Source organism: Patella vulgata, chromosome 3 (assembly GCF_932274485.2).
Source record: "Patella vulgata chromosome 3, xgPatVulg1.2, whole genome shotgun sequence".
In the NCBI taxonomy this organism is placed as follows: Eukaryota; Metazoa; Mollusca; class Gastropoda; family Patellidae; genus Patella; species Patella vulgata.
The window spans coordinates 85,286,405-85,308,806 of NC_065881.2; the positions used below are offsets into that span (position 1 = coordinate 85,286,405).

At 38.1% G+C, this 22,402-nt stretch overlaps 1 protein-coding gene across 2 annotated transcripts in view; it reads right to left on the reverse strand.

Moving 5' to 3' along the window:
* LOC126816495 (deoxynucleoside triphosphate triphosphohydrolase SAMHD1-like) overlaps nucleotides 1-22,402 on the reverse strand; it is a 43,922-nt gene that overhangs the window by 3,674 nt on the left and 17,846 nt on the right. For both annotated transcript variants that reach the window (XM_056100041.1, XM_056100042.1), the window contains exons 7-14: nucleotides 20,172-20,210; nucleotides 17,658-17,825; nucleotides 16,550-16,641; nucleotides 14,420-14,482; nucleotides 13,429-13,609; nucleotides 11,805-11,897; nucleotides 2,444-2,548; nucleotides 991-1,125 (exon numbers count right to left, since the gene is read on the reverse strand). In XM_056100041.1, coding sequence (XP_055956016.1) covers nucleotides 991-1,125; nucleotides 2,444-2,548; nucleotides 11,805-11,897; nucleotides 13,429-13,609; nucleotides 14,420-14,482; nucleotides 16,550-16,641; nucleotides 17,658-17,825; nucleotides 20,172-20,210 — 876 coding nt within the window. The remainder of the gene's footprint in view (nucleotides 1-990; nucleotides 1,126-2,443; nucleotides 2,549-11,804; nucleotides 11,898-13,428; nucleotides 13,610-14,419; nucleotides 14,483-16,549; nucleotides 16,642-17,657; nucleotides 17,826-20,171; nucleotides 20,211-22,402) is intronic.

The following is a 22,402-nucleotide window of genomic DNA, read 5'->3' on the forward strand; positions in this document are numbered from 1 at the left end:
ATTTCAAGATAGAAAATACGCGATAATCAAGGAATGTGTCAATGCAAATCGCCATAACCCATAGATTTTGGGGTATATCCTGCAGCCGCCTTCGAAAATTTCATCACATTTTAATAGCGGGTTACAAATACAATTTCCATGTAGCTTATATCGAAATCATAAAGTAATAACCATCGGACGGAGGGCAATTAAATTGTCAAGTTAGTGGGACAAACAAACGTGGTCTTGGATCCAGTAAATATCTCTTTCAAAAGAGTTATATTCTATGGGACCGAAACAACCAACTAAATATCCAATTAGGGCGAAAGAACTTAAAGTCAACTCAGCACCCCTTGTCCACTTAGGTTCTTCCAGATAAATAGGTCAAACATGGCTGTTTTTAGTATCAAGATGTCAACAAACCATGATATTTCAAAGGAGAAAAGCTGTATAGCTTGGTCTGAACTTAGTTCTCACAAGACAGAAAGCAATGGGGTGACCATTCCAGGTATTTCACAAAGTTTTAGCCATTTTAATTAAAAATAGAAGAAATGGCAAGCAATTTTCGAGTCGTAGTATCACCTGGAACAGACAGTAACTCACCATATGTGATACGTTTTCAAACAACTGAAACCCGTCAGTCTTCATCTGTAAATGAAGATCGGTGTCCCAAGTTGTATTATGCGGTGACTGGATGAAACCAGACTTTTATTTTATAAAAAAAGTGTGTAGGTGAAATTTACCTTTCGTTATCAAGTACAGTACATTGGTCATTCATTGTAGAGACCTCTAAAGGAACGGGAATCGATTATCAGGTCACCCAACGGAAAAAAATTGACCCGAAATCTTAAAAGGGTTACGTGTCCGGATAAGCAGTTTTGACATTCACGTCCAAACGACTCAATATTTTGAGCTGAAATTTTGAAACAAGGTAAAAAACATTCCTTTATATTTTGGCGCTTAAATTTCATATCGGAACAGCCCCTTTAATACAAAACAATAAACATCTACCTCAGACTTCAATCCATTATCAACACACCATTTTTCAAAAGCTGTTTTGGCAGCCTTAATGATTTTTGGATTATCTTTCTTGCAGAAGATACGCATCATGTTTACTTGAAAATGCTTTGGAAGCATGTGAGGGCCCTGAAAACAATCATGGACATGAAATGAAATAAAATAAAATAGAATTTCTAGATCTGCACCAACTGGGCTAATAAAGATTGGAATACGTCATGTGGTGCGTTGGAAGTGAATTTTTGTTGGACAGCAGCCATTCCAAGTACTCTTTATCGAATGCCAAATTTAAAGGTTTCTTTTATGTAACGCCGATGTGTAGACGGGACATCGGGTGTTCCTCGCATCCAAACGACCAGACGCTGTTCTTTACCAGATAGCCCCGTCTTCCGCCAATCACAAGGGGATGGCCTATGTTCATTGAACATCAGGGTCGAGTCTGGGGCCTTCTGGTTAGAACGTTAATTACAGGCGAAGCAAAAAGTTTGCTATAGCCAAAACATATATAAAGATATAAATAGTATGCATTGTAATTTATATATACATAGATAACAATATAAAATATATAATCTCCCTCCCCCTTTATAAACTTCATTGTAAACTCATATCACTGACAAATAAATACATATATAGATACATAATTAAATAACAAATTTGCTGACTTTTTTAAGTGAGAGAGAAATTGGATTTAATGTCCTCTCGAACTATACCAGTTCATTTCAATAATTCACTTGAGGTAGAGGTCTTTTAGAAGTGGGAAAATCCAAACGATTGGTGAAACGAACCCAGAATTTGGACTCCGCTTGACTTATGATATAAAGCCGACAAGTTAACCCCGCCCCCCCGGAATAGAAGTGAGGTAATAGAATAAACTCTGATACAAACTAATGCATGATCTCAATACTGGGTTTCTATATTACAAGAAGTGGGACTGACTGCCTAACCTCATGCGTTTTTCCCCGATGTAAAACAACATTTTAGCCCCATATACAAACGTTATATATATTATTATAAAAATAAAATAAAACCCAAGTACGAACAATCCAAACCATTAGACAAAATTCGAAGTCCTAAAAAAACAAAAAAAAAACGTATAGGCAAAATAGTGTAATCAGCATACGGACTGTTCACCGAGTACAAAATACACGACAAACAGTGGTAACAGGTGTCCGGAAGAGTAAGCTTACACTGCCTGGGGCCACACCTGCATCCAAACTATTAGACGAAATCTCGGTAAAATAGCGTGATTGGCCAATGGGCTATCGGTATGCAAAATGTACGTGATGAACAGTCTTAACGATGTAGTAGACAGATATACGTCTGTATAAGGGGCTAAAATCTTAGTAAAATGTTGTTTTACATCGGGGTTATAAATATTTACATCAGGGCTGGCAGTACTATTTTACTACAGAAGAGTTCAATTAATCAAATTATCAATAATTCCTACCTGTTCTGAACAGAGTTCTATACATTCATTAGGGCTGTCTTTCAAGTAAAATCGGGTATGTTTAACTGGGTCTTCATTTTGCATACAATAGTCATAATGAACACGCTGAAATAATGAAGCATATGATGTTTGAATGTTATCAATAGGGCCTATATTAAATATGATTGGTTGTCCGCTAATGAAGTCGTCAGAAAAGTCCCACGAGCTGTCACATATTATATTCTTTGTATCTCTTTGTTTATAATGGCCAAACATTTTGGTCATAACGGTTTATGTAATATTTATTATTCATTTATTCATTATCAACTTTACAATTCCCGAACTTATATCTACGTTATCACCATTTACAGCACACACGTGAACAGTAGCGTTCAATCAGAGGTTGTAACACAAACACGCTCAAATCAAATATAGCGACTCCACAGAAGCCTTGACATTGAACGAACTTTGAAATTTGCAACTCGATTATTACAGGTAGACATTTTAGCCGGAAAGCGCGAGACTTGGTATTCGCGATGAACGAGGAATCTGACAGGCTCCCAAGCTGGGTGAATACCCAATCGAAATTAGTGTCGAAATATCCAAGGTATTTACGTGAAGACCTTGATAAGATGTATGGAATTAAGGCGAGATCAAGCCTTTTATTGAAAATGGTTCAAAACATGCCAGAATTTCCAGAATGCACCTCAAATGAGCCGGAATACACATGGATTGCTGGCGGAATCTATTCATATTACATTCCATGTACATTTGAAGTACATTCAAAGTATCCAAGGTGCGTTCTGTTAGAATTCGTGGACGTTCGAAACATATTCGGCTCCCATTCGAGAAGCGCTCTGGCTGCATTCGATGCGAATTTGTACAGCAATCGAGACACCTTGCAACCAGACTTTGGACGATATGTGGACAGTAATCAAACCGCACTTGATGGCCTATGAAAGCCTACATGTACAAATTAAATACTGGTCAAGCATAATAATATTATATTCTATTACAATCAATAATTAATATTTAAATAACAGTATTTAAGATTTATAATCTTTATAATATCATATATGTCTTTCAACAAGCGGTTGCCAAGCAAGATACGACCATATTTTGCAAGAGATAGACAAAGAACAAGCTCAATAAAGAAGGGAATTTTCGTACAATCAGGTCCCATAATCCAGGAAGTTACAATCCGATATGCGTGAAATTGACTGTCACTAGAAAAGAGAAAACGAAAAAATATAGAAGAAGTCCGTGCATTACAATGTTTTTATTAAGTATAGAATGAATAAAAACAAGGGAATGTATGGACTATTTCTATTTTTCTCTTATCCAATGACAGTCAATTACTTTTTGGGATTGTCAGATATCCTCTCACAGTCTGACATAACAACTTTTGGTCTTCGAAGGAATTGTTAGTGAGCAGAAATTTGCCCGTGTATCTGTTATCACTCGTCACTTCAGTCAGTTATATGGATTAAGACTAGTAATTATTTAAAAATATGCCCGTCTTCATTAGCCCAGTATAGGAGCAGAACAGTAGGACGTTAAATCCCATTTCATTTCATTTCATTTAGACCACATCTGCAATTGATACGAAAACAGAAGAGAGGTTTAAGCAAGCGTTGTTTGATAAATATGAAGTCTTGAAGAAGGTCCTTATTCCAAAGAACCAGTATTACACCATCATAGAAGAAGTCAAGCAGCTGGCCAGTAACCGAATAAAGAAGACTCACCAACGTTATTACCTATTGATCAAGTACGACATTTTACAGTGTGGCGATTATGAGAGACTTATCAAGAAGCGTCAAACTTCCACTTGAGCAGCGTTTGTATTACGTTCACATTGAAGAGACCTATGCCATCATCCACAGAGCCCACGTCGTAACCGGTCATGAAGGTCGCAATTGTTTTGTTGTATCTTGTTGTTTTCCGGCCCATTTTGTCCAAAGATTTTACTTCACGCTGTCAAGTTGACCTGGTTGATATGCAATCCTTTCCCCAAGGTGCGTAGAGGTGGATTTTAGTGTATCAAGATCACCTGACAAAGTTCTGTGTCCTTCGTTCCCTTACATCCAAAAGAGCTGCAGCTGAAGTTGATAGACATTTTTCTCTTGTTTGGTGTCCCTCAGTTATCCAGTGGACAGTCCTTATTATTGTACATGGTAAACCACGCAATCCACAGAGTCAAGGCGATGTTGAAAGAGCAAACTCGGACATCAAGGACATAACGAGTGCTTGGATGAGGGAAAACAACATCTCTGATTGGACAACTGGCATAAAATTTGTTCAATTTAAGAAAACCTCTAGCTATCCAGCAGTCGCCTTACTCTGCTCTTTTTAGTATTGACAAACTATATATTTCTGGATAAAGGAGTATATGGGTGATACGACAATACCACATACATGCCTATAATGGATTCAGGGCCACATGGGCCGGCCCTGAAAAGGGGGGCACAAGCTGTTTTTTGAACATTGAAAAAAACAAATTCTACCCACAAAACACGAAAATAACCCATACAAAACTAAGCAATTAATATTCAGTTTAATCCTTTGGTCGTGTTTCTGGCTACAACCTACGACAGCAAAATACTATATATTCTAAGCCACCCCTTGTGCATCTACAAGCAAGCGTACTGCATGGGGTGCCACTCTTGCATCTGCATCTGATGAACCACATGGCAGACCCCGGTGCAAGTTGGCCGGTTGTAATGTTCCCAATTTAGTATCCTTCACCCAGCAATACGGTTCCGGATCAAGTTCCGACGGATTACCATCTTCCAGTGCACACCACACAATAGCTCGGTGATGAGCTCTTTTTACGTTCCCTGCAAATGCATCATTCATTGAGCAAAACTAAATGGTTTGGGTGGGGATGATGACGACACATTTCCAGTTTTGGATGCCCATTCCCTCAAGCGTGTTTCAGGCATCGATTTGCTAGAACTCTGTCCATAACAATCTCACATTAATACAGTGGCCTGTGTAAGCACTTATTCTACTACTCCAACGAGTGAGAGAGAATACAATCGAGCTATCGCCACTTCTAAAGCTGTTCCATTCCCCCAAACGTAGCAGCATGTAACCGTGTCATATGGAGTAAGCGGATGAGCTGGCAGGATTTCAATGATAACTGGCATGTGTTTCTCCGTAGTTTGACCAATGTCAACGGTTGTTCTTGCTTTGATTGGTGTTTTCATTGTAACGCGATTCTTGTCAGCGTGTTATGGACAGAGCTCTTGCAAATCGCTGCCTGAAACAGCACGCCATAGTATTTAGTCTAGGATGATAATTTCGGTGTGTGAACGTATGTTCCAGGGGTCAAGCAATACACCGAAATTATTCATTATGTTGTGGGGTGATTAGAGGTTATAGGCATCCAAAACTGGAATATATCGTCATCATCCTCACTTAAACCATGTTGTCTTGCTCCAACGAATGATGCATTTGCAGGGAAATTAATAAGATGTCACTACCATGTTATTGTGTGGCGTTCACTGGAAGATCCGGAACTGTATTGCTGGATTAAAGACACTAAATTGCTGTGGCTCAACCGATGTGGATCCAAGAGTGGCAACCCAAGTAGTACGCTTGCTTGTAACTGCTCTAAGGATGGCTTAGAATGTACAGTATGTTGCGCTGGTGCTCTCGCAGGTTTCAACCAGACACACGACGAAATGATTAAACTGTGTATTACCTTTTCAGGGCCGTCCCATGTGGCCCTGCCCCCCCCCCCCCATAGAGATGTATGTGGTGTTATTGTTGGGGTTTGCTATGCAATATCGGAGTATTAATTTTTAAGATTAAGCCATTATTATTTACAGAGTATTATTAGTGCTATTGAACTAATTGTGGTCTTATCCTTAAAGCGAGATAACTCATTTACTAGAATCTTCAATGAGTGAGGTTGTAACGGTCACTTTTACAAGCCGCCATTTCCCTAAATAAAATACTAGTCCTATTTTGTATTAGCCTATTCTTCATTTCTTCCACAGGTATTTAGTTCTCTTATTGTTTATTGTCATAATTGAATAGATTGGTTTTCCAAGTAAATAGTTAGCGTATTTTCATTCGTGACATTGGTGTAATTTGCCACATGGATCAGATCCAGGGTCCGAATACATTTAAAAGCTTACATTATCATATCACCCATATGCTCCTATGCCCAGAAAGATATAGTTTGTCTCGAGATATAGGTTGGTTTGGTGAAATAATCGCCCCCAATTGCCGCTATCGAGTTCAGGGGCCATATTGTCTGGCATTTTGGATTTTACTATCATCTAATCACCCCACAACATACTAAATGATTTCAGTGTATTCCTTGACCCCAGAAACATACGGTTAGACACCAAAATTATCATCCTAGACAAAATACTATGGGGGTTATAGGGGATAATTTGAAATGAATGCCGTCTTGGACGCCATCTTGAATTTCTCAAAAGGCTCAAGGGTTACCCAGGTGTTAAGTATGATATACTATTCAAAAAAAGTAGGGGATATTTGATTTTGGGGGATAATACTAAAATATGCAAATGACTACGAAAAAAGTCACTATAGAACCTAACAGAAGAAACATTTCCAGTTACATGTGACGCCCAAACGCACCAATAGCTACCGCATGGAATGCAGGTGATGCTTGGGATCATCATGGGGGTCCAACCCAAGATTTGCACGACTCTGACTTTGAATGTTACAGTCATTGTGGCATTGAATTCCAGGGTGGAAACATCAGTTTAATTGTTTTAGTGACCAGAAAACAAATTTTGATATGCGTCGGCTTACCCAAAATGAAAGGTTACGTGCCCTTGGCATGCTACAGATCGGCACAACACAGGCGGTTGTGGCGCGGACGATGAATGTTTCTCAGTCTGTCATAAGCAGGCTATGGTCCAGATACCGTGATACACAATCTGTACAGGACAGACCACGCTCAGGTCGACCAAGGGCGACAACTCAAGCCCAGGATCGATTTATCCGTACCTTGGCCTTGAGAAATCGTGTCATCACAGCAAATCAGATCAGCGCTCGTCTTCAAACAGACACTGGTGTGAGAATGAGTGGCCAGACGATTCGGAATCGACTGCATAGGGGTCACCTTCGCGCCCGACGTCCTCGCGTGATCCCTTGTTTGAGAGATCATCACATTCAGGCAAGACGTCGTTGGTGTAGGGATCGTCAACACTTGGATAATCGACGCTGGAGCAATGTGATGTTTTCAGATGAGTCAAGGTTCACTGTTGATTTTTTGGACAGACGTAGGAGGGTGTGGCGTCGTCGAAACGAGCGCTTCCAAGACGTTAACGTCATCAGACATGATCGATTTGGGGGTGGTTCTGTTATGGTGTGGGGAGGCATCACTGTTGCTGGAAGAACAGCTTTACATGTTGTTGCAGGGCGTGTTACAGGCCAGTACTACCGGGACAACATCTTGGCAGTCCATGTTGTGCCGTTCGCACGACGTCATGGCCGCCGTTTCATCTTCCAGGATGACAACGCAAGATGTCACAGGGCCAGGATCGTTACAGGTTACCTCCAACAACAGAACATCACCACATTACCTTGGCCAGCACTGAGTCCCGACCTCTCCCCCATCGAGCATGTCTGGGACATGCTTGGACAGAGGTTACGTCAACGTCAACAACGTCCTGCCAATGTCCAAGAACTTGCTGCTGCGTTGCAACAGGAATGGGACAATCTGGACCAAAATGACCTTAGACGTCTCATTAGGAGTATGCCACGTCGGATCAATGCTTGTTTGGCAAACAGAGGAGGATTTACCCGTTACTGACTTGGTTGTGATGCTGTGGTAACTTTGCTGTTTGACCCCGGGTATCATTTTACCCTTATAATGGTCAGTCTGTGCCTTACTTAGTCTAACGATCATTTGGAATAAATCGATGAATGTGAACTTCATTTCATTTTGTAATTTGTTTCTTCGTCAGTTTCATTAGGTGACTTTAATAACACTTAAAAATCAAATATCCCCTACTTTTTTTGAATAGTATATTTGTGGTCTGTACCCTTGCTTATATGTACATGTAGGTTACTTCCCTTGATTGGAAGTCTTTGGTAAGAATCTTTGTAGGAGGTCACCTTAAGGTCAGGTCTGCCATCTTGATTGATAGATCCATGAACATGTGCTTTGATTTGCCATTGTACACTGAATAAATATCTTGAAACACCAGGTTCACCCGGCAGATTCTGAAAAAGGACACCCTAGGCTACTAAAAGCAATTATAAAACAATTTGTATACAATTTCCAGGTTCAGCCATAGTTTTGCCGGACTAGCAGAAAGAATGGCGCAGAGAAATAAGCTAGCCATGAAAGCTGGAAGTATTGGTGACAAATGTAACAGTGTCTATTCCATCAGTAGATCAAGGCGGTGGCGATCCTAGGACTTCATTCGTGTGATTGTTGACAACAGTGAACAATATTCTGTTGAGTGTCCTGCCGGTGTTTTGCGTGGTAAATGTTCTAGAAACCAGTTCGATCTTTGTCCGGAAAAGCTTCTTAATATGTCTGACATTAACACATCCATCACTGTGTCTCTTCGTTATGAATTTGATATGAAATCGCAGAGTGATGTACACGGATTTCTAAAGCGCAACTGTTCAGGAACCTCTAAATGCAAGAACAAGAGATGCAAGTGTTTCCAGAACAATCTCATATGAATAATGTTTATATTTATATGAAACATCATGGATTGTTATACAAGTTTCAACGTTTATATCAATTAAATCCATATATAGAAATTTTTGATGATAAAATCCTCGTGAAATTTAATTAGTAGAATATCATAATCATATATTTATTTTATTATTATATGTAATATTTTTAGGCTTTTAGTCGTTGATTGTATCATTAAGTTTTTGTTTTATATTTTAACTGTGATAAATAAAATAATAATAAAAAAAAAGTTATGTGCTGAATATGATGTTAACACACTTTCGTCTTTATCGACATATCCCCAAAAGGTACTTTCTTTCAGACGTTTAAAGTTATGAAGTTTTATTAACTAATTCTGTTACATGCATTATATAATTGTCATTGTTTAATAAGATATCATGATTATACAAGTAAGGACAATTGTTAATAGTACTTATATTATATAAATAAAATATTTGCATAAGCTATATCCAATTTGTAATGTCTGCTAATTGTTTAGACTTATTATGAATCCTGTGTATGGCATGTTCGTTTAAACACATTGGGCATTTGACCACTTATTTTAGTCATTTGGCTACATTTGGCTGATTTGACAGATCGACTGTAACATATACTCAGCCAAATTAAAAACTTGACAAGGGGGATTTTTGGGACTAGATTTTTAATATTTGGTTTAAGGCAACTATTTTAGTGTTATGTTGTGCACAGGCGACCTTGACATCAACAGAAAGCAAGAATACGTCTCGCCGAAAGTCCTTGACATTGATAACGTTCGTGATGTCACAGTACCCCCCAAACTGAAATTCACAGACTTGGAGAACAATCGGAATAAAGTGTTTAGTAACGAATGTGGCTTCCTCTGACGTCTCGTACTGCCACACAACGTCTTCTCATGGATCTCAGAACATTAGTAAACACTACCCGAGGAAGACGTCGCCACTGCTCAGCAAGAGCATGTTGAAGGTCCTGCAACGTCAGTGGTGGATTCACTTGCTGACGAACACGTCGACCCAGTTCGTCCCAGATGTGTTCAATAGGATTAAGGTCGGGGCTAAGCGACGGCCAATCCAGGACTTGGACACCGGCATTTCTTAAAAAAATTCTAGGTAGCAATTGCTGTATGGGGTCGAGCATTGTCTTGTTGAAACGTTAGTCCAGGGTCATGTCTCTGCATAAACGGAAGAAGAACAGGTTGTAAAATCTGATCCTTGTACTGGACAGCATTTAAGTTCCCCTGGACAACAACAAGAGGAGAACGTCCATGTGCACAAAAAGAACCCCAAACCATGACGCTGCCGCCACCAAATCGATCAACTTCTCTGACGCATAATTGAGCGTAACGTTCATCTCGTCTGCGGTACACTAGTTCCCTGCCATCGGCAAATCTCAAAGTGAATCGAGATTCGTCACTAAAGACAACCGAATTTCACTGTCTTTGAGTAAATCTTATGTGTCTTGTGGCCCACACAAGTCGGTTACGGCGATGAAGAGGTGTCAATATTGGTCCATTATAGGGCCAGCAGCCTGCAAGCGATTTCGAACAGTTTGTGCAGTTACCCTTCCACCAAACATATCTCTACTTGTGGAGGTTGCAGTGACAAATCTGTTTCTAAGATGACGTAATCGTATTGCTTGATCTTCCTGGAGTGACGTCACACGTGGCGCTCCCGCCCTTGGGCGGTCGAAAATAGTTCCAGTTTGAAGCACTCTCATTTTAAGATTAATTATTGTCTGGCATGAACAATTAAAGGCTCTTGCAACAGTGACCACAGATTGACCAGCATAGAGCCTACCTATAGCACGTAGACGTTCTACATTTAAAAGGCGCGGCATTTTCTAACAAAGATGAAAATAACAATTTTAGTTTGTTTTTCCAGTTCAAGTTACGTGTGCGTGTTCAGTTTAAGCAAACTTGCATCGATTGACCTCACGAGTTTGTGTTTGCGCGTGTTTGTCAGGTTTTTCATCTTTATATGCTCAAAAGTCAGATGATCCACGTGACTTTACAATTTTATGAAATTAAAGGCTTCTTACTACGTACTATCGTTAGAAATTTATTTGACTTACCAGAAAATTTTTTTGTTTAAATTCATCAGTGTCAAGTTTTTAATTTGGCTGAGTATATATACACCCATGAGTTCTTTTATATTAATATTAGGTATATATTCTATACTATATACATAGGCTAAACATGTTCCCCAATCCCATTCAGACATCTTGAATAAAAATATTGTTAACAAAAAAATATTCAGATTGCTTTCTCAATATTCCTACTGTGTTCCAACTACATTCGAGCTGCATTCGACAGCTAATACAGTATGTCGGAAGCGCATTCGAAGTATTCAAACGAACGACATTCTTACACAGAGAGAGAGAGAGAGAAATGGGGTTTAACGTCCACTCGACACAAGACATTCTTACAAAGCTGATCAATTTGAAATTCCCCTCCGAAGGTGGCGTGAATTATTACTATCGCTAACCATATTACTTTCTGTATTTTAACTCAATTGTATTCGAAATATTTCTATTAACTGCAAATTCAATGTAATTTAAACCTTTATATAATTTACGATTATAATTTTTTTAAACTATTTATTTATATTTATGCTGACTACTACGCAAGCAAGACATCTTCAGGAATAACTTTAAAAAAAATATTTCATCACATAAATATAAATACATTGATAAAACCATAAATAAACTAACCGATAATGTGAGAAATTCAGGTTTTAATTCATCATCTAATTTAGCGATTTGTTCTATGACTTTCTTCTGCTCTAACACTTTCATCCCGCCTTCCTGTCAAAAAAACGTGTAATGCTCACACAAATATTATAATTGTATTGTTTATTAAAACTATCTGAACAGATTTCTTAGAGTTTGTGTGTCGACAAACAAAATCCGAACGGAAGGACGAACATGGGCGACGGCATATTACATCCACATGAAAATGTGGGCGTATAAAATGTGATGAGATAAATGTAGTACTGTAAAACATGATGTTTGTGAGAAGTCAATTAGCCCAGTAGTGATCTATGACGAAGAAAACACCAATTGGTTGCCATGCAATATACGGATACATATTGCAAGAGATCAAGGAAGTAACGGTCTGGTCTGTACCAATATCAAAAGAAATCAAGATCCTTGGTTTATAAACATACATTTAAAGTTTCATCAAAATCGGGGAATATTGTGACTTCTGGAGTGTCCACAAGCTACAGACGTTATTTTTCGTACAGTCAAAGGTCATAATCCATGAAGTTACGGTTCGGTACATGCCAAATTGTTTCAATGGCATATAGTAATTGGACTGGAATATACAGGTCACAATCCTATGGAATGGAATTTAGCGACGTGAAGTTAGCTTGTGGTTCGTTATTCCCTCCCCAGATATGGAATTAGTAATATAATAAAGGCGCTTTTATAGGGAATACGCCGGCTGTGGGTTATTTTCTATGAGCCTAATTGGTTTATAACACTTCAAAGTCTCGGGGAAAAGATTCTAACAGGCTGTCTGTCTAACTGAATAACGAACCACAAGCTAACTTCACGTTCTGCACAATTTCTGAGCGATGGTTCGACTAAGCGTATAACGAGACAATATATACATGTAAAAAACAATACTTGGTTAATGCTGACCAGCCAGAGACACCCTTCTAATAACTCTGAAGGAAAACTAACTTAATTAAAGTATTGTAATGATGAAAATGATCAAGGTTGATAAGGGTAATACGAATACTAACATCCTATACATGTTCCTGAAGCAACGACTGCGAGTTTTACAACATCTGGCCGTTGCTAGATTACTTCACAATTCCCGAACTTATAGCTACATTATCTACTGACACGTAAACAGTATGTCCAATCAGAGGTTGTGACATAGTGGCCTCCACGGAAACCATGACATTGAACGAATCTTGAACTTTGCAACTCGATTATCACATGTAGACATTTTAGCTTAAAAACGCGAGACTTGGTATTCGCGACGATCGAGGACTCGGATAGGCTCACAAGCTGGGCTTGTGCCCAATCGAAATTAGTGCCTAAATATGCAGGGTATTACGTAGTTAAAGCGAGATCAAGCCTTCTATTGAAGATGCATCCTATATGATATAGACCACTTGGCCTCAAAATAAAACAAACTGATTAATGGATACCTAATTACGAAGTATTGATTTGATCAGGTTTTAATACTCACAGATTCCCGAAAGAAGATTAAATGTGAACGGGCGGACAGTTGCGACGACAATACAAGTTCACATGAAAATGTGGGCCTAAAAAACAAAAACCAGTAGCTTCCAGAAATCTGACATCAAGCTATTTGTCCCACCTCATTCAAATGCGTTGAGCCAACACATTTGTACAACTGACGTTTCTGGATTCTATCAATCAGATCTCTGGCACCTTGTAACTCTGGTTCTGTCGACCACATTATTCGCTGAAAGATTGTATCATCCAGTTTCTTATACGCCACCATATCGCCTATACATTCACGTAGATGTCGAGGTTTGCTGAAAAATATTTTCCACCATCAACAAATTGCATATATTATTTAATGACAATGAAGTTATAAACGTCAGGAGCCTTATTTAGGGATTTCCTTCTTTTCACATTTTTATGTATTTTATATAAACGACGCTCAAAACTAAAATCTAGAGACAAGCAAATCTGAAAACAAATCAGCTGCTAAAGACAAGGACATGGGATTTAACGTCCTACTTTTCTCTACTAACAGGACTAACTAAGGAAGGCGGACATGACCACAGATCACCAATGATTTCCCCATTGACTTTAATGTTAATTCTCGTCTCTTAGACCTGCCCTAACTTTTTGTTGTGTAGAACGCCTTCTACCACAGATGGAGCAACATGTGACAACCTCTTGCCCAAAAGCACGTATGAGGTTCACCATGGAAAACTTGAGATACACATGCTGGAAGTAGAGACAAGTAAACATGCAATTTTCCGCCCTACATCTCAACCTAACCAACCTTTTAACTTTTGTATCCTTCCTCCTCAAAATCATGAATATTCACCAAAACCTGACAGAAAATGTATATTCAAACCCTTTTCTTCAATTATACACCAAAAAGTCAACAAAGATTGCATGCAAAATGGCGAAAAGGAGAAAGGTGGAGAAATCTATCTAATCTTTGTTTGCATTAAAAACATTACCAAAGGAATCTGTCAACAGCTATGCTTTACCATCCCTGGCTAACATATGTACATGTGAAATAACATTTCAGCGAAAATGCAAATGACTCATCGAACCTTCAAATACCTTTTCATTCAGGAAAATACATAAAATATAAATATACTTACTTATTTTTACCGAGAAATGTGAATGTTTCACATTTATCAGCTATTATCAAAGCATCAACAATCCTGGTGTAAATAGAAAGCAAACATCACCATAATACTTATTATCACCATAATAGTTATAATCACCATAATAACGGATTATGACCATAACAACAGATTATGACCATAACAACGGATTATGACCATAACAACGGTTTATTATCATAATAACAGATTATCCCCATAACAACAACAGTTTATTATCACCACAACAACAGATTATTATCACCATAAAAAAATATTATCACCATAACAACATAAATAGAAAAAATAGGTTGCCAGGCAACTAAACATACGCCCACAGCAGCCAATTCGTCCGCGGGGTCAACAAGCGTTATCGGATATTTTTTCTATGGTCAGTAATGAAAACATTTACAACACATGAAAATATAAATGTAAAGTCAATCGGATATTAACTTTGGCCTCTAGGTCGTCCACAAGATTTTTCAAATTGATCATGGGCCATAACCCAGAAAGTAATTATCGGAAATCGTTGAATCTTCGTCTCATGGTCTTAAACACTGTGTATTAATTTAAAGTCAATCGAGTATTGACTTTAGTCCCTAGAAAGTCCAGACGGATGGACGGACCGACGGACGGGAGTGTCACCATAGAAATGTTCTACTTTTTTGCACCAACCGGTTAATGCAGACAGTAATATATCATGCAGAGTTTTTTGTGGCTGATCTGTACTCGTACATCAGGTTTTCTGAAGTAACACGTCACTGGTGTTTTTATCAAATTGTCAACAACAACAAACATACAAACACTGTGAAGTTAGCTCGACTTTTGTGAATTTTGGTGAATATCGAAAAACGACCTACGTTTGTAATCAAACAGCTCATTTTTCCATATCATAAATGAGAATTCACATAAAACTGCATTTTCAACTTGGTTTTTTTTTTATCTTGGCGAATGTTGAAAATCGTGTTTCGATATTAATACTTGAATCTCAAAAAAGTAGATTTGATGGATGTATATCTACAGAATATCTTTAAAACCCATTTGAGTAAATACGTTTTCTAAAACGAACTAAACATATCATAAATGAGGATGCCTGTGCAGTGGATTCACATAAAAACTGCACTTTCAACTTGTATTTTAATATTGGCGAATGTTGAAAATCGGGATACTCGTTTTTTGATATTCATAAGACTTGAATCTCAAAAAAGCAGAATTCATGGATATATATCTACAGAATATCTCCAAACACATTTAATTAAATCAGTTTATTAAACCTAACTAAAGATGTAAATGAGAATGTCTGAGCAGTTGATTCACATAAAAACTTCATTTTCTCCCTGTTTTTGTTATTGGTGAATGATAATGAACGAGTAGCTGGTTTTTCGATATTTAAACTTAGGTCTCAAGTCTGAGATTATATCAGTTTTCAAAAACTGGTCAGGCATCCTGATTTATGATATCTTGAGTTCGTTTTATAAAACTGATTTAATCAAAATTAACGTGTTTTGGGGGACATTCTGTAGATATACATGATTAAAATTTGTTATTTTAAGATTCAAGTCTGTATCGGGGGTTCGGGTGGCTGAATGGTTAGCACGTGCGCGCTGTATCATAAAGTCTGTCATTGAATCAATTGGCGTGGTTTCGATTCCCCGGTTGTACGTGACAAGGAGTAGGGTCGCCTGTCCAACCTTGTGGGTTTTCCCCGGGTTCTCCGGTTTCCTCCCACTGCTAAAGACACCTACGCGCAAGCGAATTATGGAAATAAAATTGAACCATGTTAGTCCCGAAATAACCTAGTTTGTGTCGAGTGGACGTTAAACCCCATCTCTCTCCCTCTTTCTCTCTCTCTCTCAAGTCTGTGTCGAAAAACGAGTAGCTAATGATTCGCCATTCGCCAATATAAAAAAAAAACAAGGAGAAAGTGCAGTTTTTATGTGAATCCTTTGCTCAGATATCCTCCTTATTATTACAAAATTCCACGTTTTTATACACCAACATTTGATGTTGTCATCAACGAGGTAAACCAATGGCAATCTTTTTCGAATTTCTTCAGGCAACCTTATATAAATTCACATTTACTTAAGAAAATTGCAAAATTTATCTATTTGTAAAAATTGTACTTGCATATTCTCTACAGCCTGTGTAACAGCATGCTTATACGCTCGACTATGTAGAGATTTACGGGCATGAAACATTTCATACAAGTGGTCTGCCTCCTGTCATGGAATTTAAAAAAAATATTTTTAGGACATAATACAAATTTTGAAACCATTTTAAAGATACTTTAATCTATGTAACAATTTCCACATAATATTTAATCATCTTAAAATCATTTTAACAAGCGTTTGCCATGTAAGATACGCCCACATTTTGCACGAGATGGACAGAAAAGAAACTAAAATAGCGATTGTCGTACAATAAGGGGTCATAATCCTGGATGTTACGGTCCGACAATATCGATAGGGACCGATATTTTTGGGACATAAATATACATTTTAAGTTTCATCAAAATCGGATACAAAATGCGACCTCAGGAGGGCCCCAAACCTTTGTATTACACGGGAAGTTTAGGTCTTATTTTTAACGGTGATGTATATCAACGTTTTATAAAATCAAATAAAAATTGTAACATCTAGAGTGGTTATAAGCTAAAAACGAGATTTTTCATACCATCAGGGACCATAATCCATGAAGCTACGGTCCAATATGCCTGAATATCGACTGGAACCGAGATATTTGGGATATAAACATATATGTTAAGTTATCCAAATCGGATAACAATTGTGACCTCAATCGCGTCGGCTTTCACAAGCCCATTGTTGACGGATAAAGATGCCATAGTGCATCCAATTAACAGTCAAAAAGTAAATAAAACGTGGCAATAACTCACCATATGCTCAAATGAAAATTTCTACAAATCTTTTAAATTATCCACAGAGAAAGTTGTCCGGTATCACGTACACAATTTTAAAATGACCAAACACGACCAGAAGGCGGTCAGAATTTACAATCCAATAATTTGATGATCTTCCTGATACCTTAATGAACAATAAGGCGATGTTTTAAAACGATCTGGAGCCACGTTCAAACGCAAACGGGTAGATAACTCTATCCTGTACGTACAACGTTCACAAGAGATTGTGACTGGAAGCTGGATACGATAATAAACCCTCCCCCCCCCCCTCCCCTAAAAAAATAAATATATAAATAGGCGTATAAAAATTATACTTACTTTATCACGGATGCAGATCCGCTGGTCACCATTTTCATCTTTGATGACACGAAAGAATCGCAAGAAACGATTGTGATCAAAATTGTTCTTGAAACCCAGCATGTAAGCGTCACGGGCAAAATAATCAAATTTATCTACGTCCACTGAATTTCGTTTATTAGCTACAATCTACAACATAAAATCAAGTTAGGTTGCCAAGCAACAAAACATATGTCCTGGGTTCAATCCCTGAGTTGGCCGCGAAAGTCCCCCCCCCCCTTATTAGTAATGCAGGATGGAGGGCGTTGCAAGGACAGCTCCTAGTCGTTCGGATGCGTAAAAAACGATGTACATTGTATGGTGTATGCCTAGTAGGTGCAGAAATTCTTTTGTAGGTAATGGAAGACACTAACCAGTGGCTGCCAGGCAGGATACACCCCCATTTTGCAAGAGATGGCTAGAGAACAAGCTAAAAACATACACGATTGTACAATCAGGGGCAATAATCCAGAACGCTATGGTCTGAAATGCGCAAATATCAAAAGTGACTGAGATTTTTGGAATATAAAGATATAGTTTCATCAAAATCGTATAAAAATTGTGACCCCCTAGAGTGTCCCTAACCTTTGTATTACATACTTATACACAATTTGCGTACAAAGAGCGGCGGTTTTGTCGGGCAGTTTCATTTCGATTTTCCCGAAATTCGAATCCAATCTTCATTATGGTGGAATGATGATATATCTGAACGGTTTTTAAAATCGGAAAAAAATTGTCACCTCTAGAGAATCTACAAGCTAAAAATGCGATTTTTCGACCAATCAGGGGCCATAATCCAGGAAGTTACGTTCGGATAAAAGATCTTTATGATAAAAACATGTATTTAAAGTTTCATCCAAATCGGATAAACACTGTGGCCTCTAGAGGGTCCACAACCTTGATATATCATATTTTTACACTATTTGTGTACAAAGGGCGGCCATTATGTCCGTTAGTTTTAGTCCGATTTTCACGGATAAAAATTGTGACCTCTCTGGGGACCACAAGCTCAAAGCGCGATTTTTATTACAATCAAGGGTCATAAATCATGAAGTTACGATTCGATATTCGCGAATATCGAAAGGAACCAAGATCTTTGGGTTATAAACATGCATTTCAAGTGTTATCAAAATCGAATCAAAATTGTGACCTCTAGGAGGTCCACAGCCTTAATATACAAGATGTTTATAAATTTGCGTACACGGGGCGACCATTTTGTCCAACAGTTTTGGTCCGATTTTCGCGAAATTCGACCTCAACCATCATTAGGGTGTAACGGTGATATACTAAAACCTTTTTTTTAAATCGAAAAAACTTGTGACCTCTATGGGGACCACAAGCTCAAAACGCGTTTTCCGTACAATCAAGGACCATAATTCAGAAAGTTACGATGCGATATGCGCGAATATCGACAGGAACCAAGATCTTTGGGTTATAAACATGCATGTCAAGTTTAATCAAAATCAAAATCGCGACCTTTAGAGTGTCAACAAGCTCAAAACGTGATTTTCGTACAATCAGAGGCCATATTCCATGAGTTATGGTCCGACACATGTCAATATCGAAAGGAACGCGATCTTTGGGAGATAGACCTATATTTCAAGTTTCGTCAAAATCGGATAACAATTGTGACCTGTAGAGTGCCCACAAACAAATTGTGGACGGACGGACATCGGGACGGACAAGGGCGACGACAATATACGTCCACATGAAAATGTGGGTGTATAAAAACTGACCAAGCAAGTATTAGAAATAACTAAATTTTGATTTTCTTGTGTATAAATTTGCTGTCAAATGAATGATAGTTTCAGCCTCTATAGTGGCCATAAGATTTTTCAAATTGACCGAGCATTATTAACTGTGATAGTAATTATCTGACATCAATAGACTTCTTTTGTCTCGGGGATCACCTGGCTAAGTGGCTCGTTAGCCTGGAGGTTGGGTGTTCGATCCCTGCATTGGCCGAGAAAGTTCATCCAGATTTTCCGGCGTGGTTCCCCCTTGTCAGTGATGCAGGACGGAGGGCCTGACAAGGACAGCTGTCTAGTCCTTCGGATGAGACGAAAAACCGAGGTCCCGTGTATACATTGGAATGCACGTAAACGATCCCTTGGCAGTTGGAATTCGATATAAGAGTAGGCGATAGTGCCGCTGCCCGGGCAAAATTCCCCTCATAGCACACTGTATGGCGTATGCTCGTCTTCATTAGCCCAGTATAGGAGCAGAACAATAGGACGTTAAACCCCATTTCATTTCATTTCATTTATTTTGTCTCGTTAACATAAACACTGTGTATAAATTTGACATTAATTTTAAAAACTCTAGCAATATACCACAGACAGGGGATGGCAATATACCACCACATTTCATAATTTATTTTAGAGTATTTCCAAAAAATAAACCTGTATCATACAGACATATTTTGATAAACTTACTCCAAACAAACATTTTATAAAGACATTTTATACAGATATTTTTATATTTATATAAACTTACTTCATACAGATATTTCTTGTTGGGTCGAAATTTATAAGCCTGGAATAAATAAAAGCATTTATAGACGGAGAACCGGGGAAATCAATAGGGCTCGTCCTTTCATTGTCCCAATGCTGGAAAACAAAAAGTCAGTTAAAAAAAAAAAAAAATCTTTGAAAAACAAATCAGTAAAAAAATACTTATTCAACATAGACAATTATAATTTAATCTGTCATACACATTGTGAAAGGCTCAGTTTTAAAAATAGTATACTTTCCACTGAATAACCGTCTTGCCTATAGATTTAAGTATTGCAGGCACAGTGCTTCTGCTCCGGAATCACTATACGAATATCAAAACTAAGACAATGACAACAATACGAACTTTATTAACATCCAATACTATCTCAACTCCCAACTCACTTCGCCCCATAACACACTTCATCCCACCACATATTTTCCCCGTTTAACCCATTTTTGGTAATCTTGGTCAATTATTCCGTACATAAGGCTTTGAACTTTTATACATTCTGTTCCCATTTTTTGAATATCTTCGTGGTTTCAGTCCCGATAATTTAACCACTATGATTCTAGTTAAATTTTAATGCCCCAGATTAAAAAGGTCATAATGGCTATTATAGATGACTACCAAAATCCCAAATTTCTTTGCAACCTTTCTTTGATTTCACACAGGTAAGCCCCCTTAAAAATTATGCTTCCACACAGGTAAGCCCCTTAATCTGCTTCTACACAGGTAAGCCCCCTTCCACACAAGTAAGCCAACTAATCTATGCTTCCACACAGGTAAGCCTCTTAATGTGCTTCCACACAGGTAAGCCTCATTTTGCTTCCACACAGGTAAGCCTCCTTTTGCTTCCACACAGGTAAGCCTCCCTTTGCTTCCACACAGGTAAGCCAATTAAACTATGCTTCCACACAGGTAAGCTCACTTACTTTGCTTCAACGTGACAGGGAAGCCCATCTAAACTATGCTTCCACACAGGTAAGCTTCTTAATTCGCTTCCACACAGGTAAGCCCCATTTAATTTGCTTCCACACAGGTCAACCATCTAAACTATGCTCCCCTTCAATTGCTTCCACTCAAGCCATCTAAACTTTGTTTCCACAACTTTCACACAGGTAAGTCCCCTTTAATCTGCTTCCACACAGGTAAGCCCCCTTAATTTGCTTCCACACAGGTAAGCCCCCTTAACTTTGCTTGCGCAGAGATAAGCCCTCTTAGTGTATGTTCCATGTTAGGTTGTGGAATAATAAGGCTGAACAGTCTCACTGAAAGTTATTAAAGAAAAACATTCACTTTACTACTTGCCGACACAAAATAAATAAATTAAAACAACCTCAGTGTATGTCCCATGTTAGATTGCGGAACAAAAAGGCTGAACAGTTTCAATCTAATTTAAATTAAAACAACCTTAGTCTCTGTCCCATGTTAGATTGCGGAACAACAAGGCTGAACAGGTTCACCCAAAATTATTAAAGAAAACATTAGCTTTACTACTTGCCTGCACACAGGTAAAGCCCTTTTATATACTAAAAGAGAGGTCAACCGTAGTGTATGTTCCATATTAGATTGAGGAACAACAAGGCTGAACAGTCTCTCCTAAAATTATTAAAGAAAAACATTCAGTTTACTTCTTGCCGACACAGTAGAAATAAATTAAAACAAACTTATTGTATGTCCCATGTTAGACTACGGAACAACAGGGCTGAACAGTTTCACCCTAAATTATTAAAGAAAACATTTGCTTTACTTCTTGCCGACACAGTTGAAATAAATTAAGACAACCTTATTTTGTCTCCATGTTAGATCGCGAAACAACAAGGTTGAGCACGACTCGCCCAAATTATTGAAGAAAACATTCATTACTTTGTCTACACAGTAGAAATAAATAAGACAACCTTTGGTGGATGCTCTGTTATAATTATATTGCGGAACAACAAAGCCGAACAGGCTCACTCAAAATTATTAATAAAGACAAACAGACATTTAATACATCCTAATCAATCGACCACAGCTAAACACAAGTGACGCGTGACGCATGCACGTGCGTGACCCATATCAACGTTTTTCTTCAAATACTGATATACATATAATATTATTATGCTATTACTATACCTTCTAGATTCAGATTCAGATACTTTCATGTCGAACACTTTAATAGTCGAGAACTAATTCCAGATAATCCTCCATTCTAGCATCCAAGATTTTCTCTGGCCCGTTCATTATCAAAG